The sequence below is a fragment of the Macrobrachium nipponense genome, chromosome 23 (assembly GCF_015104395.2).
Source record: "Macrobrachium nipponense isolate FS-2020 chromosome 23, ASM1510439v2, whole genome shotgun sequence".
Lineage (NCBI taxonomy): Eukaryota > Metazoa > Arthropoda > Malacostraca > Decapoda > Palaemonidae > Macrobrachium > Macrobrachium nipponense.
The window spans coordinates 76405357-76425356 of NC_061090.1; the positions used below are offsets into that span (position 1 = coordinate 76405357).

Here is a 20000-nt window from a genome sequence, read left to right on the forward strand (position 1 = left end):
TAAATATGCATGTGTGTTTCTTTGTTTATATAAGATTGTGGGGGAACACTGATCAACCAAACAAGTGGCCGTGATCAATTGGTAGATCATGATCGACTGTTTAGCCACCTCTAACCCATAGTTTTGAGGTCGCTGAGATGAATGTTGACACTCACCATCCCTGTAAGTCTGAGTTCAGCCCTGATAGGTAGGGAGAAGGAGGGGCAAAAAATAAACTGTAAAAAATTACGGATATTAATGTCTAAAGCATAGCTTTCGAAGTCGCTGCGATGGTTAGTGTAACTCCCATGCCCTTTCAAATTCAGCCCGAGAGGAATGGATGGTGAGAAGGGGTGAAGTATAAAATATTAAAAAATACTGAGTAATATAACTGAAGCAACTGTCTTAACAAGAGAGAGAGAGAGAGAGAGAGAGAGAGAGAGAGAGAGAGAGAGAGAGAGAGAGTTTATCAATAGCCATTCAGAGTTTTTTCCGGATGGCTTAAGGTCAGTCACCTAGTACATAAATATATATATATATGTATATATATATATTGGTATATATATATAAGTGTATATATATATATATATATATATATATATATACATATATATATTATGTACTAGCTGACTGACCTTAAACCATCCGGAAAAAACTCTGAGAATGGCTATTGATAAACTCTCTCTCTATCTCTCCTCCCTCTCTCTCTCTCTCTCTCTCTCTCTGTCTCCCCTCCTAACTCTCTACTCTCTCTTTCTTATATATATATATATATATATATATATGATATATATATATATCTATCATATAATATTATATATATATATATACATATATATATATATATATTACTATATATATATTATATATATATATATATATATATATATATGATATATATTGTATGCACACGCACGTTTGAACTCTATCCATAGTTATCACTAACAAATTCTGTAATTCCTTCCAATCTATCACAAAAGCTATCATTTTAACCTTTGAGCACTTCCATCTCCCATCAGATTACACACACGCACACACACACACACACACACTCACACATACACACTCTCTCTCTCAAAGTCAATACACCGTAGTTGTGCCTTGGCTGTAGAGGACGAGAGCGAAGGATTCAGATGAAATACCAGAGTTCAAGGGATCAAATAACAAACACAGCCAAACGTTAACATTACTGAATGAGACTGAATTTAAGCTTCTGTTGAGTTTCGAGTCCTTTTGTTAGCCACTGGCCCAGTCACTAGTAAAAGTATATTTTATGTAAGAATCCTAAAGCACATTCGAATGTCAGCCTTAGTGAAATCATTCCAGTGTTTAAAAACTACTACACACAAGAGCTGCAGCACTGTGCAGTGTTCAGAAGCAAACACTAAAGAACATGATATAAAAAACAACTATGACAAATACACACACACACACACACACGAATCAAATCGTCGGAGATTTACTAGAAAAAAGGGTGAAAATGAATATAATTCAGGTAGCAATATGCAATAGTTAAACAAAACATAAGCACATTAAATAGAAATGGAACACAACGACGTTAACGCATACCATTTGGTAAAGGGTAATAAGTCCACTCCAGCGTCCAATAACATTACATTAATTACGTTTCCCTTCCGATATATTAGCGGGAAAGAACCCACCATTAGCATACCGATGAACTAAATGATATAAGCTATGAAGGAGCAGGCTACTGCCATTTCTAAAACGAGCGCTACACACCCTTTGACTACCCGGGCTATGAATCACTCGCTTTTAATATGATACTTATGAAAATGAGTACGTGCACATCTACGCACACAGGCGAATGGCCCACGGGAAGTATGTCGCATTCGTATAAGTACTGGCAGGAGTACATTAATAAATAATCAATTATTTTTATGTTTATTTTTCTTTTCTTTTATTTGTTGGTATTAAATTGCCTGACAATATAAGTAAGCATATACGAAGAAAGAGAAAATCTTGATTCATTAGGCTTATAAAATCTATTTCCCATCGAAATCAAAGAGAGAGAGAGAGAGAGAGAGAGAGAGAGAGAGAGAGAATGAAATCCGCATTAAGGATTTCCTCTTCCAGTGGAGGTGATCTGAGTGACTTTTTATTGCCAGGAGCAAGTCATAATGACTTATTCAATCATCAGTATAATATTTCGATAGAAGGAACCGACATTTTGTCGTTGTACTGATTCAGTTCTTCCACTCCAAGAACCTACGTAATGTTCATCTGCTGAGTTATCATTGACACACGGGATTATCATATCTCCTCTCTCTCTCTCTCTCTCTCTCTCTCTCTCTCTCTCTCTCTTCTAAAATATATATATATATATTATATAATATATATATATATATATATATATATAATATATATATAATATATATAGCTATATCATATATATATATATATATATACTATATAGATATATATTATATAATATATATATATACTAATACTATAATATAATATATATATATATATATATATATATATATATATATATTATATATATATATATATACTATATATTTATATGTACGCAGACACACTTGCGCGCCACACACACACATATATATATATACACACACACATATATATATATATATATATATATATATATATATATATATATATATATATATATATATGTATGTATGTATAATATATATATATATATATATATATATATATATATATATATATATAGTATATATATATATATATATATATATATATATATATATATATATATATATATATATATATATATATATATATATATATATATATATATATATATATATAGTTACTTTCCATTTGTGCATATATATATTTATATGAAAAGTATTTAGTTTAACTACGACAGAAAACCTTGAATAAACAAATAATCCTTTTGGTTCAAGAGTACCCTTCATATGCTAAATTATTCATAATGAATCCATTTGGAATATCTAATTCGACGAATATTAAGTAATTTCCATTATTCATATAAGTCCGGCATGTTATAGAACTGAAGTAGTTCTTCGCTTGCATATCAATGAATAATTTATAAGTTTTGAGTCTTTCCCTGACAATATAAATTATTCATTGTCCGTCTTTTCCGCTGAAACGTCTCTCGTTCGGTGGACAATATGATGTTCATTCCGTATCCTTACATTTCGACGCTATTCTGATTCCCTAGGAAAACTTTCAAGATACTGTGGTGTCTTCGACTTTCTTTTTTACGTTCTTTCGAAAATGAAATATATCCTTTCACTCTTCAGTCATTTTCATCTACATATCTACATGAATAGAGTACTTTGCAAACCATTAGTAAAGAAATCCAGTCTAGGAACGCATACTATATATATATATATATATATATATATATATAGTATATATAATCATATATATATATGTATATAATATATACATACATATATTATATATATATATATGTTTGTATGTATGTATATATAATAATATAATAATAATATATATAATATAATATATATATCATATAAGTATTAGTTAACCATTTAATTATTAAATTAATACCTTTAAATACATAAGACATTACATATATACATACATTATTTAATATCATCTATATATCTATCTATCATATCTATCTATTATCTATCTATCTATATATATAATATATATATTATATAAATATATATATATATATATATATATATATATATATATATATATAATATACATTACATTAGTAACCCAAGTCTCTATAACAGTACTTGCTAGGGCAGTGGTAAACACGCATTACTGCTTTCTGTTACCCGACATTCACTGCGTGGACTGCGTGTTTACTACTGCCATAGCAAGTACTGTTATAGAGACTTGGGATACTAATGTAACGTATCCCTTAGCAGACAGGGGGATGAGCCGGTCCTCGGAGGACAGTGGCATCCACGACTGTAGGGTCAGTCTCATTGCTGTGGGATGTTACCGTGGGTAGTAAGTGCCACAATCTGTTAGTCGTACGAAGTGCCAATGTGTATTGAGGTGCAGTTCTATTTTACCCCAAGGTGAATGAGCGTCTAGCGAAGGCTGCGGGACCTTTGCGGAAGGAAATGCCATCCATAATCATATTTTAATTTCTTAGAGTTCCGAAATATAATAGCTTCCTCGTCACCCTTGCGGGGAATCACTTGGGTTATTTGCAGATCTATGCGTGTACAAGTATGTATAGGTATGTATATATATATATATATATATATATATATATATATATATATATATATATATTATATATATATATATATGCTTAAAAAATCACTGTAGATGCACGTGACTTCATAAATAAGCGAATACCACAGGAAAATAATAGTCAGAAATCCAAGCGCTTTCGTCTTTACTCAGACATCGTCAAGGATGTCTGAGTAAAGACGAAAGCGCTTGGATTTCTGACTATTATTTTCCTGTGGTATTCGCTATATATATATATATATATATATATATATATATATATATATTATATATATATATGGTGCAGAATGACAACAATTCCTTTCCTGGCCGCTGCATTTTCGATGGGTTCCTCAGAGCCCCCTAGATCGACTACCCATTTAGACTGGAGAGAGAGAGAGAGAGAGAGAGAGAGAGAGAGAGAGAGAGAGAGAGACGAGAGAGAGAGAGAGAGAGAAGAGAGAGAAATTAAAAATGTTGTTTTGAAGTACCAGTTTGTTTTCACTGCCTAAGCAACAGCGTTAATTGCATCTGCATATACATTTCCTAGGGACTAAGTGGTTTTAGTTATGTACATAAAGGAAACTAGATTAAATTTGGATTTGGTGTTCCAATTTATCTACGAAGAAATTAGTAACAATTTTACAGGTCACTGACTTGACTTGCTACAGCAGCAGCTAATTTTTTCGTTTTTGACACATTTCGATCTATTTTTGGACGGCGCGCTTATGGAGTAGCTAATGAAATGTCTGCATCTTTAAGGCAGGTGTAAATTGCTCTGCAGTTACGGACACAGTAAGCAGAACAAGCATGTATAACAACAACACAGATAGCTGAAGCTGCAAACAACGACAGAGAACAGTAAATATCAAAATAAAAGCGTTCTCGTGTATTGAACAAACAAACAGCAGAACAAAACGGTTCTAACTCAATCGTTTATTTCTTAGCTTTTAAATCGTAGGAGTGAAACAGTTCAAGCAGTTTGCATTTTACCTACATGAATATATACGCATACACGAAATCATTTATGCACACAGACGCAAAAATTTATACATACAGAAGTGTTTGTTAATTCAATTGCGTGTGCGTGTGTATATGAGGAGAGAGAGAGAGAGAGAGAGAGAGAGAGAGAGAGAGAGAATCAAGTCACTTGTTCTACATCAGCAGCAATCAGATTACGTAAATCAAACAATCGGCTGCATATACCGGGAGAACGGGTCGTCGGTGTGAGGGAAGGACTTTCCCGAAACTAAGCAGAAGACGTTTTACCATACAAAACAAAAGGCGAAGAGGGTCCGCATGAGAGGAGACGAGACCTCCTCGCTAAACGGCCGGGTTAGGTAAGGAAAGGTAAACGGAACCGTGACTTCCGAAAGACCACTTTTCCAGGGCGAAACACGCCTCGTTAAACCCACAAAAAATGAAAGAGAGGGAAAAAAAAGTGGCCGAAAATAATCAAGTGAAAATAATAATAACAGAGTTGGCTGCTCCCTTCTTCGCACCAACAGCCACGGCGTTCGTTTCCTTCTTCATTAAATTATCACGCTTGGCGGGAAAACTCTTCCTCTTTATCCTTTGCCAGGAACTGAGATATTCCAAAACTGAACGGGCGAAAAAGCAAGGACTTGAAAAAAAAAAGAAAAAGGATAAATTTATGTAATATACGACTAACGACCCGTGTACAGCAGTTCACTTCCGCCGAGGAAACAACTGAGATGAGGAACAATCAAAGTTAGTTTCCTCCTTTGGTCATGATTTTTTTTTTTTTTTTTTTTAACCTGATTTTTTTTTTTTTTTTTTTTTTTTTTTTTTGAGGTGGGTGGGTGGGTGCGGAGCTGCTAAATCTTCACCTTTGGAATATGAAGACGATGGGAAGGGACAACTTCGTAGGTTCTCCTCCAAGGAACTGGAGTCTAAGCAGCCAGTTTGCTAAAATGCCTCATCATGGTCTTTAGAGTCGCTTATTGGAGAAAATAATGTTCTTCCATTATTACAATTCTTTTTTGCTCTCATTCTACACGTTGCACTACACCAACCGCCGGTTTTATGTAGTCATAAATATATTTGACTTTTAATTTTCTATTGATAGTATAGTATCTTTAATATCATTTACAGATTCTTTTGCTTTTCTTTCCTTATTCTTTCTCTCATATATTCAGTCCTTTCCTCTTTCTTTACTTTCAATTGTATACCATCTTAATTTTGTACTTTTCCTCTTTTTTATCCAAAAAATGTTTCTCTTTTTCCTTGCATATCTATCATACGCTCTCTTTAGATTTTTATAGTTTTTTTTACATTTGACTATATACTGGTTCGTATTCCCACACTCATGCGTTATGTTAGCTGCTCTTCAAAGGCGGTTAAGAATGTGAATGTCATATAGAGGGCAACCGACTCTTATCAAGAAAAGATTGGAATGTTCAACAAAAGCGCCTGTGTGTTGTTTTGAAAAGCTCCAATTGTCAACCGGTCGATCAGCGAATATTTAGAGTTTGAGGGACGGAGGCCGTCGACGAACGACGAATACCCCGGGTGGAGATGAGCACGAACGCGCGTAAGTTGACTCCGCGAATGGATCCGTGACCCAAGGGTCAAGGTAAAGCGAGGAAACAGGTAAGTTCACTTCGGCAGTGGGGGTAGTTTTGGGGCATTTTAATTCGTCACCTGAAGGGCAGTTTGTCTGATATTGTTTAAATATATGCTTATATATATATATATATATATATATATATATATATATATATATATATATATATATATATATGTATGTATGCATACTAAATACTTATGAATATATATATATATATATATATATATATATATATATATATATATATATATACTATGAATGTATGCATATTAAATACTTATGAACGTTCTATATAATCTAGTGAAGTTTACAGGACATAAAAAAATTATAGTATTTTTCAAGTTCGAAACATTTACGAGACCATTATTTTTCAAGTTCGAAACTTTTACATACGTGACTACTTACATTATTTATTTGAAGAATATCTCAAACAAGTTTATAGGACTTAAAAAGTTATATTTTCCATGTAAGAAACACTTTTGTTTACAAGACTATTTACATTATTTATTTGCAAGACTAACCTAAAAAAAAAAATTACCAGACATGAAAAGTATATCATTATTAAGTTACGAACACTCCTTTATGAAGCTGTTTACGTCACTTAAAAACTACAACTATTTACAAGACTCTGACATCAATGTGGTAATTTAAGCTTTTTCTTTCAATTAGATCAGATTTAATCTAATTATTTATAAGTCTCTAATTTTGAAAAACATGCGACATCGTACAAAAAATGTGATGGTATCAGGAGGGAGAGAAAGAGATACGTATTTTTTTTAATATGGAGAGTCAAAAGTCGCATTGCTTCCTTTCCTGGTTTTAAACTGGTACTTGGTATTTCTAGTTTTCGTCCTCTCTTTCTACAACGTCGATCCAAGTTCCACTCACTTATTTGAGCTTACTCCCCAAAACCTGATATCGTGGGAACTTGAATGTCACGTAACCGCCAGTATGGCGAAGGCCCTCTTCATCAGCCACCTTTTCCAAGTTTTCGTCTGTTCCTCAAAATCCCGAGTATTTGTAGTTTTCAGTTAAGTCTTCATTTTCATCCGTAGAAGCAAACATCACGGCAGACACCGAGAGTTCATTTTCCAATGGATTCCGGGACATATCGTCAGTGGATTTTTGTTGTTTTTTTTTTTTTTTGTTAACGCTCCTTTAGACACCACAATCATGACATGCATTGATGGAATTGCAATTTTTACTAATGAGAGAAACTTGTCACCTAAGATCTAGAGATCTTTTCTGCTTCAATGAAATACTGTCATCCTTTCCTTGGGTATTGGAGGGGAGGGATCAGGAAGCTAAACATCTCTTTCCTGAATCTGCGGTAACAAAAACATCTTTGACACAGCTTAGGCATCTCAACGCAGAAGTTTTAGCTTTAAATCTCTGCTATATATGCACTTTCATCAAAATGCTAACTTCATATTCGGTGTGTAGAAGGACTGAAATCGTCTTTCCTTCGACAGAAATGAATCCACGTTTGCCCTGTTTCAAGGCCTTGAGGGATGAGAAAAAATGAAATGCGATGCTTTCTTCTGCTATTTGAACAGCACCAAAATACCGCACAGAATGCTGGCATGCTTAAATCACTGGAATTATAATGTCTACAGAAAGAAGTCATACAAAGCTACAGGAAACCGCTTAAATATCTGATATGATAAGCTACCCAAAGCAGTGACCTATAACGAACTGAAATAGCAGCCTGGTGGTCTGTTATGATCTCTGGCCTCCAGTGTACGCCCCATTTGGGAGGGATAATCCGCACCCTCTCACAAAGGACTTTGGTGAGGGTATCGCCTGATCTTTACGTCACAAACTTATGCAAACTGTACTTTTGAGAACACTTGAGTGCGTAAGTTTGTTCAATATCAGGGCCCGTATGAACACAATGTAATCCGATATCGAATCGGGAGTTATTCATTAAGGTGCGTCCACACGGTCGAACAATGTCCGATGGACAAACATTGTTACCAATTAACAATTGTCTGCCGGTCTTTGCCTTGTGAGCAGAGTAAAAACAGTGGTATACAACCTCATCTGGTACCACTGTTTGTTGCCAGATCTACTTCCATCGTTTCCCGGCTTATGACGTCATCCTGCTTCGCCTATGATATGGTAACAATGTGTGTCCGTCGGACATTGTTCGACCGTGTGGACGCACCTTTAGCCGGCCAACAGTTAAGTGAGAATCAGTGAGGCGGAGCCGGTGTTGGAAGGTGCACGGAGATCCAGTTAAGGTAGAACATTTGAGTGTTGGAGTGAAGAGACACTTTTATTGAACACTGAACATTTTCCATTTCACTGTTTGGAGAGTTTATTTCTAGTGGAAACATGCTTGTTTGTTTTATTTATTATAATATTTTTTTTTTTGGGGGGGGAATAAAAGTTTTATTTTTGGATATTTTTGGAGTTTGGTTTTCAGCCTTAGTTTGATGATACCGTAAATGATATCAGAGATACCGGCTGGAGATTCTTCTTAAGTTCGGTGTCAAACATCCGTTTTTTTTTTTTTTTTTTTTTTTATAGGGTGTGTGTCGGACAATGGTCATCTCCATTTGGAAATAAAATTATCTTCAACCTTACCATTAGTGTCTAGTCGTAGGCAAACCTTCAGCATCCATCTCCTCTATTTTCCATTATTTTGATTTTATGTTTGGACCTTTCCATCAGGTATTCCCGTAATTATCCTTCTCGTTTCTAATCATCAAATTTCACCGACTGTCTCACTCCCTCATTAATCCCAGGGGAAGAAACTCACATGTCATTTTCAGCCTGATTCCTCCTTGCTACAAAGCACGGAAGAGAGAGGAATCAGGCAGAAAATAAAATAGTCTGCCACTTTTATGTTTTCTTGAATACTAAAGGAACACAATATTCAAAACCTGAGCTGAATGAGATGTTCTACACTGCGGATCTGTTCATTTTAGTTCTTGGCAAAAAAGGTCTACTCCTGGTTAGCGAAACCATAGCGAGAACAGAATAGGCTAAGAAAAAATAAATAAGGAACATTGCTTTCAGCTCCAGGAAAGGGGAAATTGTTAAAGCGTTCGATTTCCCGTTTCTTAATTTTCACACAATCCTCGCGAAAATAGTACTTTTTAAAAATACCAAATTAATTAGCACATACGGGGAACGGGCAAGGACTAAGGCATAATCTTTCAAGGAAATAAAAGTAAGTTCACTTCACTCGCAAGATAATTTTTTTAAAATTAAAAGATATTCCTTTCGACTGACATTTTGACAAGCAGACGGTAGTTGTCTTGCATAAGAACACAGCTTTAGACATTATTACTACTCACACCTCAACCTGAGGTAGAGAGAGGCTTGGGAAGGCTTATAAAATCGATTTTCAAAACAGAAAAAAAGAACAATAAAAAACTGGTTGACTTAGAATGTCAAATGCCGGTATGATCAGCTAATATGAGAAAACGTGAAGTATGGTTGAGAATCTTTTTAGGGAAACGTTTAGGATGGGAATAAACTGTACATTTCATCTCTCAATGTTCTCTCATTATTACAGATACTAATAAAATTATAGGAGAAATTATGAAGAATTTTTTTTCCAATAGACGCAGGTAAAATGATATGCAAACAATAACAGTCAACAGCCTTCCTTAATCAAAAGCTGGATTTTGGACTTCAAATTCATCCAACAGCTCGACTAAAACCCAGATTTTGCGGAAAAGTCCAGCGTCTACATTAAGTACCTGAATCCAGCAGTAAAACTCGGCAAACATTAGATGACAACAAGTTTTCTAGAGGTTTTAAAACTGAATTTTGAAGTATATAAAAAAGAAGATAATACAGCAATGATTTAAAAAAAAAAATATATATAACTGAAATTTGGTATATTAGTAAAGCAATGCACTTAGCAGATGAGTTAAGTATGATTTCGTTTATAAAAAACAGAATATTAAAAACAAGATTTGTATTTTTAGAAGCGCTCTGGGAAAGATGCCGTTTATTTCTTACCTCGCAATATGTTCATCCCCCCCCTTTTTTTATAATTAGTAATTTTATTCATGTAGATTGTTATGTATATATAATATTATGAAGTGTAAGAAACTGTAAATGTATATTTTCTAAATAAAGGAAAAAAAAGTTAAACATGGGAAACAATTACAACATCTTGGAGTTCTAGTTCTCATATTATCTAGTTCTTAAAAACTGTAAAAGGTTCTTCCCGATTTGTCATTACAGCTTTGTTTGTTTGTATGGTATTTTTACGTTTGCATGGAACCAGTGGTTGTTCAGCAACGGGACCAACGGTTTTACGTGACTTCCGAACCACGTCGAGAGTGAACTTCCATCACCAGAAATACACATCTCTGACCCCTCGATGGAATGCCCGAGAATCCAACTCGCGGCCACCGAGGTGGCATGCCAGCACCATACCGACCACGCCTCTGAGGAGGTCCTTACAGCTTTGGAGGTATATTGAGATTCGAACAGTTAGGTAAACCACGAAAGTAAATTTACAAAACATGAAAACAATTTACAAGAATATGCATTCATTGCCTGAACAAAATGAGGTCAATTCTCTGCACTTCTCTGGTTTCCAAGTGATTAACCCGATACGTTTAATCTCGAGTACATTTTTGACACAAGCTTCATTAAACTCTTTGATTAGAAACGTCCCATAATCTGTCCCATTCAGTCCGAGAGAAAAAAAACTGCCTCGCCGAGAAATCTCATTTCACCAGCAGGCGACTTACTGTAATTTCATTACTTGCGCGAAAGAGTCCTTAATGAATGTTTAAATACATTAAATGAAGCCATTAAACGGCTTCAATACAGAAGCGTCCTTTAGAATTCTCATTTCTTTGCTTTATAGTTTTCATTGCGCGCGCACACACGCACACACACACAAACACGTGTGCGTGCGAATGAAAGCATACCTTATATCACTGGTATAGCACACGGACTCCAATAAAGAAGAGGGCATAGTAACATGGGTACGTTTGTCAAACATGAAGGGTCTTTCCAGGTAATAAATGTATGTAATAGCTGCATTTCACAGAGTCTGCACTCATTTTACGTATAAAAAAAATATGTTTCCTGAAATATGTTTCCTAGGTTATATCTTACGTTACTTTTCCTAGGTTCGCCCATCAACGCATCAAACGGGTAAGGAGCCAATGCAACCTAACCTTAGGCCTAAACTTACACTAGTCATATCTTTTGTTTTGTATGAAAGCTTCACTTCAACCACTGTCAAACAAGAGGAAACTTTACGTATTGATTTTATATCAAGAATAATAAAATAATTGTTTTGGATATTGTTTACAGGATTTATAAGATTACCATAAACATAAAAATTCATTTGATTTTAATTTCGTAAACCAACACCACCCACCCACAAGTATTTTCAGAATAATAAAATTTAAAAATCGTCAACAAGTCTGAAGGCTTCATTGTAGTGCCTTGCCATCTCAATGGTCATTAGTGCGTCAGTTGTTTGTTTGTTTGTTTGGATTTTTAAGGTAAATTGTTAGGTCACGATGATAGAACCTTGTGATCTGTTGGGTGGTACGAATAGTGGTCCTCAACGTAGACCCCGAATTTCCGTTGGTCTTACAAACTGGTTTAGCTAGAGTGTTCATTATATCTAAAAACTAAAAATAAAATGCTTCCATCGTTGTCATTATTTAGTCATGTAAAAAAAAAAAAAAAAAAAAACTCACACACACAGAATCACCGAGTTAGTTAATCCGCCTGACTACGTGACTTACCAGAATCAGGGTACAAACAGGCACTATGAACGAAACCAGCATCCCTCTTTCGACGGACATCCAGCAGTACCGACGTGTCTCGTATCCCTCGGGATTGACCACGTATGAGACCTGGAAGGACAGGACTTAAGAGTTACGGATACCACACTGTTTGTTGGGATCATTTTCTTTGGTTCAAGAGGATAGACATATTTATCCGTCATATTTTGGAAGGGGGGATTACTTTGCTCGTGCATTGAATAACATGATCATTACAAATGTTGCTCTTTCCTACTAACTGCAAACCTCATACAAGGAAAGTATCTAAAGATAAATAATCCAAATAAGAAAAGTAAGTTCAGGCGTATGAAGCTAAACTCTCAAGGTCAAGATGTGGACAATGAATAATACGCGAAAGAGACCTTTTAGTTTCAACATACAGCTCTTGATTATATTGACGCATGTATGCATAAGAACACGCATACACATGACAATGTACGTGCGCAAGTGTGCATGCATTTGATTAGTAGAAAGGAAATTGAATATGATGCCTCAGAGTACCTAAATGAGATTATTGTTCCCACTGATCTCTTATAGGGGAGCGCAGGTGTCATTAATTTGTTCCCCATCCTTTATTTCATGCTAAGAGCAAAATCATAGTAAATAAATTACAGAATAATATTTAGTTTCCCATTGCATGTAACTTTTTTCATTGTAAATTAAATGTGTATGATGAGAATGAGAAATTAATATATATATATATATATATATACTATATATATATATATATATATATATATATATATATATATATATATATATATATATATATATATATATATATATATAAACGTGACAGTCTAAGGATGGTCTACTAACTAGTTCACGTTGACGTGCTACAAAATCCTACATAGGGATAAACAGATTTATAATGTACTTGATATATTACACGTATGCTGCAAATGCAACATCATATCAGTACTTTCGCGCCATTCTTGACGAGGCATGCACCATAAATGATACTTAATGATAAAATTCTATTTTTTTTTTATCAAGTATAAACGTGATCAAATTCCCAATGGCCCATCACGCACAACCAAGAAGTCCTCCACTTTGAGTGGCAGCATCCTCACCACAACGAGTCCGAGCGAGGCTCCCCAAGATGCCGTGCAGTACACGGCCGTGTGGATGGGCCGGCGATGGTGCAGGGCCACCAGCAACCGAACCGTGAGTGCCAGAAGCCAGCAACACGACACCAGGTGGAGGAAGTGGAGCAGGAGACCCACGACGCCGCATACCCACGCTTTTCCCGTGGCCTGGAAAGACAAATAAAGACTCGTCTTTTATTTCTTTTACGAATTTCAGTCGAGATTTATGACAAACAGGCAAGAAGGGAGCGAAATGTTAGTCTTTTAGCATTAAAAATTATAATATGTATATAGATATATATATATACATAAAAAAATCTCAGTGGATGCAAGTGACTTCATTGAATAAGCGAATACCACAGGAAAATGACAGGCAGAAATCCAAGCGCTTTCGTCTTTACTCAGACATTGTCAAGGAATGTCTTAGTAAAGACGAAAGCGCTTGGATTTCCGCCTCTCATTTTCCTGTGGTGTTCGCTTATATATATATATATATATATATATATATATATATATATATATATATATATATATATATATGTATAATGAGTGAGTTTATTTGTGTGTATGTGTGTGTATGTGTACCTCACCTGCACACGTCGTATTTATGGTAGATGTTTACACATTTACCGAAACGAATATGCACAGTAAAGGAAATAATAATCTTTGTCATATCATACTATTCCACAGGCTATGGTAAGTAGTGAAAACTGTTTGGATTAGTATTGCATAAATTCTAAATTTATTTTTAAGACGAAGATAAAGGCTAACAACTTTATCACCTTATCACAATTTTACAAATTACCCCCCCCCTTTCTCTCTCTCTCTCTCTCTCTCTCTCTCCTCTCTCTCTCTCTCTCTCTCTCTCTCTCTCTCTCTCTCTCTCTCATTTTTGGCTGTGACAGTACATACAATACATGCAGGAATCTAAAACAAAAGTATATATATATATATATATATATATATATATATATATATATATATATATATATATACAGGCAGGAATCTAAAGCAAAAGTATATATATATACATATATATATATATATATATATATATATATATATATATATATATAAATATACCCCTTCCCACTAGGTCCTTAGCAAGTCTTTAGATATCAGTGTTACTTTACTGCGGATGACGCTGCTACCTAATCTCAGTTAGGCTGATTAGCGTACTGGCACGTATGAAACTGGTCCACAGACCTTACCCATCCAAGCAGACAGCCCCATCACTATATGTATGCATATGTGTGTTTATATATATACATTAAATATATATAATTTTGAATGGTATAGCGCTAGTAACCTCATTCCGGAAGGGAAACAATTTCTAACTTCACTTTCTTGAAAGGGAAGGAAGTGCGCGATGAAAAAGAAAAATATATATACGCACACACACACACACACACACACATATATATATATATATATATATATATATATATATATATATATATATATATATATTATATAGACATAAATACATATAGTATTATATATATATATATATATATATATATATATATATATAATATATATATATATAAAGAATGCAGTGTCTCCAGTGGGCTACGTGTTTGATGAAAGATTCGATGGGAGAGGATAAAATACCGTTGATAAAGAGAAGATTCGTTATGATTACAAAATGAAAATACTGCAAACGTCACTTCTTTATTTCGTCTCATTACATCTATCCCTCCTTTCATCGGATGATGCAATCAGCGAGGCTTAGCGGCTGACAGCACTCTCAAAAAAGCCACACAATCCTGTCATGGTGCAGATATTCGAAAAATTCGTCCATTTTAGGATGACTAAGGGGATTTCAAAAGTCAATACTGTACTGAAAAATATACAAGTAAAAAAGCGCCCGAGTTTCTCCGGCGCAATCGAGTTTTCTCTATAGTATATGATGCCGTAAGAGCGTGGTCCGTGTAGCTGTCAGCCACGGCCCGGTGCTGGCCTGTCCTATAGCGCTGCCAGACCCACGATTATATCTAACTTTAACCTTTAACCTTAAATAAAATAAAAGCTACAGAGGCTAGAGAGCTGCAATTTGGCATGTTTGATGATTTGGAGAGTGGATGACCAACATAACAATTTGTAATCCCTCTAAACCTCAGAAGTTTTTAAGACCTAAGTGCGGACGGACAGATAAAAGCCATCAAAATCGTTTTCTTTTACAGGAAACTAAAAAGGAGGAAGAAAAATTTTGGAAGTTCTCTTTTGGATTCCTCCTTAGGCTGTGTGAAGTGTGACCTGTATCAATACAATATAAATCATTCAGAAGAAAGAGCCCAAACCGACGTCTCTGGAGACAGGCTAAGGGTCAGAGAGGCGCTTAGTGGTCTTGGCGAGGAGGGATCTAGGGAGGTGCGGGGAGGAGAGGTGCGCCAACCACGGACATAATAGTAGTAGTAGTAGTAGTAGTAGTAGTAATAGTAGTATTTAGGATAATTTCAATTTGCACTCGTAAGTAATCATCCTCTCTCTTTTTTTTTTTTTTTTTTTGCATTCTCTTTGCATTGTGACAATATGACTTCTAACCTGTCGCTTTCCTACTCGTATTGTCCTCTTTCTGACTCGTCGCGTCACTCCATACATCAAGATATAAAACAAACAAGGAAACAAATCACACCTTTCAGCAATTTATCCGCTATACCATAAAACCTCACCACTCTCCACATCACCTCTCCCTCATTTTCATCATAAGCTTATTCTAGGCTCATGTATGACACAAGTTTTCGCGTGCAAACGCCTCATATTACCATTTGCGCGGGCGTGTGTTTGTTTGCATGTGTATTTATGCAGACCAGTGTGTATATCCCAGTCCTCTCTCACAAGAGAGTGATAGATTGCTTAGAAACAACATCCCTCCTCAATGGAATGTGCCTCGTGCATGTTTTTCACGGAATACCGATACATCGGAGGGAAACAAGAACGGGATAATCACTCCAACAAAACATGAATCATGACGGAAAAGCACTTTGCAAAGGCCAGACGTGTCCGGGCCATTCCATCGCAAAATGTCAAATGCCTGTCCCCATTTTTGGGAGTCGATTCTCCTCTGATGAAACGCAATAGAGAAAAACCCTCGGGGGCATTTTAAATGCCTTTGCTTTGATTACTGGGCCGCTTTCAACAACAACTCTACAGGAATTGTACGATATTTTCCCTTTCCTTTCCTACCCTACACATCCCTACGAGGCTTCCATTCATCTGGAGGGGATTCTCAGTTATTATTGTTTTCAATCTGTTGATAATTGAAAAGCGGTTTACGCTGCGAAGGGTCTGCTTTCTCACGAGGGAATATTGTTTACGCTTTGGCCTTTCTAAAGCTGAGAGTCGATTCCGCATTTTCATCTGCTGTTCGTGCTGGCTGCTGCTGCTGCTGCTGCTGCAGCTGCAGCGAAGAAGAGGGAAGTTGCAAATATGTATTTTAGGGCTGTTATTGCACGCTGTCAAAGTGTCCGTGAATCTATCCCCGTTGTGACGTGGTGTCGGTTGGGACGACAATCTTCATTAGGTTGGGTCCCCCGAATGAAAAACAGACATTTAATTAAGAAAGAAAATGAAATGGGAAGGGACGAAAGCGCTCTTTGAATAAAAAAAGTTAATATCTAGCAATGCAATGGTGTCAACAATATGACTTTCTTTTACATGTATCTCGTAGAAGAGAGAGAGAGAGAGAGAGAGAGAGAGAGAGAGAGAGAGTGGAAATGAAGGTTGTATAAAGGGAGAGGATGTGAGTTTTAGAGAAGTATTTCTCTGCAAATAAAAATAAAAATAAACTGATAAAATTCAGATGATTTGAAGTTGATAGTTTAAGTATAATCAAAGAATAACCTAGGACGATCGGCAGTGCATTCACTTAAAAGAACCTTTAGGGAAGAAGGAAAGTAATTGATAAAAGGGGAAGATAAGAAAATCCATTCATTAAAAGCCAGTGATGAGATTTCTGTAAATACGTTTGAGTGATTACAAGGAAGAATGAATACAGAATAGCATATAGAAAGCTTTCAATAGAAATCTACTGAAAAAACAAATGTATATATATATATATATACTATATATATATATATATATATATATATCTATATATATATATATATATACACATATATATATATATATATATATATATATATATATATATATTTACATTTGTTTTTTCAGTAGATTTCTATATATATATATATATATATATATATATATATATATATATATATATATATATATATATATATATATGTGTTACGATCATTTTGCAAAATTGGTCATTTTACAAAATTGCCGGGCATTATGCAAAAGGACCAAATTCGTGGCCACTTTGCAAAATGACCTAAATTTCTCAACATTTTGCAAAATGATGAAGACTTTGGTCAGTTTACAAAAACAGTATTATTGTTGGTCCGTTTACAAAATCTCCATACAGCAAGCAGCAAGATGGAAAAAAGCTTGTCATTCACTTCTGCAAATCATCTCTTATAATATTGGTTCATTTACTGGTTAATTTGCTCGTTTCCCACTACGGGTAATTGTACTGTATAATTGTCGATCATTCACTTATTATCACCCCCCAACCCCCCCCCCCCCCCCAACTCTCTCTCCACAATAGTAATGGGAGCTGACTGGTGACGCTGTTGTCAGTAAGACACTGCTGAAAGCCAGGAGAAGACGACCAACGTAGTACTTTGTGTGCATTCAACTAGTTACTTACTAAAACTTTATACGTTTTGATGTATTTGAAAGTTGTATTTTCTGAAAATTAATAAAATTAGTTATGTTCACTACTTTTTATCATTCCCTCCTCTTTTTTTTTTCCCATATGGCTGCTTGCTGTATGGACATTTTGTAAACTGACCAACGATAATTTTGTAAACTGACCAAAATCTTGGTCGTTTTGCGAAATGTTGAGAAATTTAGGTCATTTTGCAAAATGACCACGAATTTGGTCTTTTTGCATAGTGGCCGGCAATTTTGTAAAATGACCAATTTGCAAAATGGCCGTAACATATGTATATATATATATATATATATATATATATATATATATATATATATATATATAATATACACACTATACATATAAAATTATATGAGTTTATATCACATTACCGTGATTCATATACATACATCGAGCTACGAATAAATATCCTTTAATATCTAATTCGCTCTACCTCAGAATTAATATATTTTCATATATGTTAACCGAAGGGGAATTTTTTAGTCGATAGAAATTTGTCGGCTCACGGGCGCGAACCATCGAACCCAACAAATTCAGGACACACAGTGAAGCTAAACCCACCGCTTCTTGCGGTGGCTGTGTGGTTTAGGCTTCACTGTCGTTGCTCGATGTATATAAAATTATGTATATGTATATATATATATATATAAATGTATGTATATATATATATATATATATATATATATATATATATATATATATATATATATATGTGTGTGTGTGTGTGTGTGTGTATACACACACACACACACACACACACACACACACACACATATATATATATATATATATATATATATATACATACACACACACACACACACACATATATATATATATATATATATATATATATATATATATGTGTGTGTGTGTGTATATATATATATAAATGTATGTATGTGTGTGCATGCGTGTTAATATCACGCGCAAAATCTTTCAGAATGAAATTACATTGAATATGGCTGACGTTATGTTGTGTTTTATGAAATGAATTCTGTAACATATTTTTGAACTTGGTGCTGAAACAAGATACATGAACAAGCGAAACTAACAAACATTCGTGGGATTAATGAAAATCGATTGTCCAGAAAGAAGCCCTGATGACTACAAGCAAGTTGCTTACATGTTTTTCTTTCACGTTCTTATGCCAAGAGGTGTCAGAGGTTCCGCTGTGGAGAAAGCAAGCCACTGCACACGAAAGAGCATTAGAAAGATCCTGTGCAACAACTACTTGAATATGAATAAGACTGACACTAAGTGAATATTTCTTTCTCTTCATTATGGCCAGCTCAATACACACACAACAATAGTGGTTTTTATTCAGGAAAACAAAAATTCGCATTTTATCTTTTTTTTACATTAAGTGAATAATAATATTCTTTCTCCTCATTATGGGCAGTTTAAAGCACACTTACAACAATCTAATGGTTCTTTTTATACAGCAAAAAAAAAATCAGAAAAAAAAGTTCGCATCTTATTTGCAGAAACAATAGAGAAAACATAATGGCGTTCTTAAGTTTTTGTTTAGGAAATGGTGCAATCATTCCAAATGAAATCAGAAAAAGTTGCACCAGAAAACATCAGGTTACACTTGCGAGGCGACAACGACACCACAA

At 34.8% G+C, this 20000-nt stretch overlaps 1 protein-coding gene across 1 annotated transcript in view; it reads right to left on the minus strand.

The window, feature by feature from the left end:
* The window catches only part of LOC135201641 (uncharacterized), a 638256-nt gene that overhangs the window by 58117 nt on the left and 560139 nt on the right, over positions 1-20000 (minus strand). Inside the window, exons 4-5 of the mRNA XM_064230737.1 lie at positions 13620-13802; positions 12508-12618 (exon numbers count right to left, since the gene is read on the minus strand). Of these exons, the coding sequence (XP_064086807.1) occupies positions 12508-12618; positions 13620-13802 (294 nt within the window). The remainder of the gene's footprint in view (positions 1-12507; positions 12619-13619; positions 13803-20000) is intronic.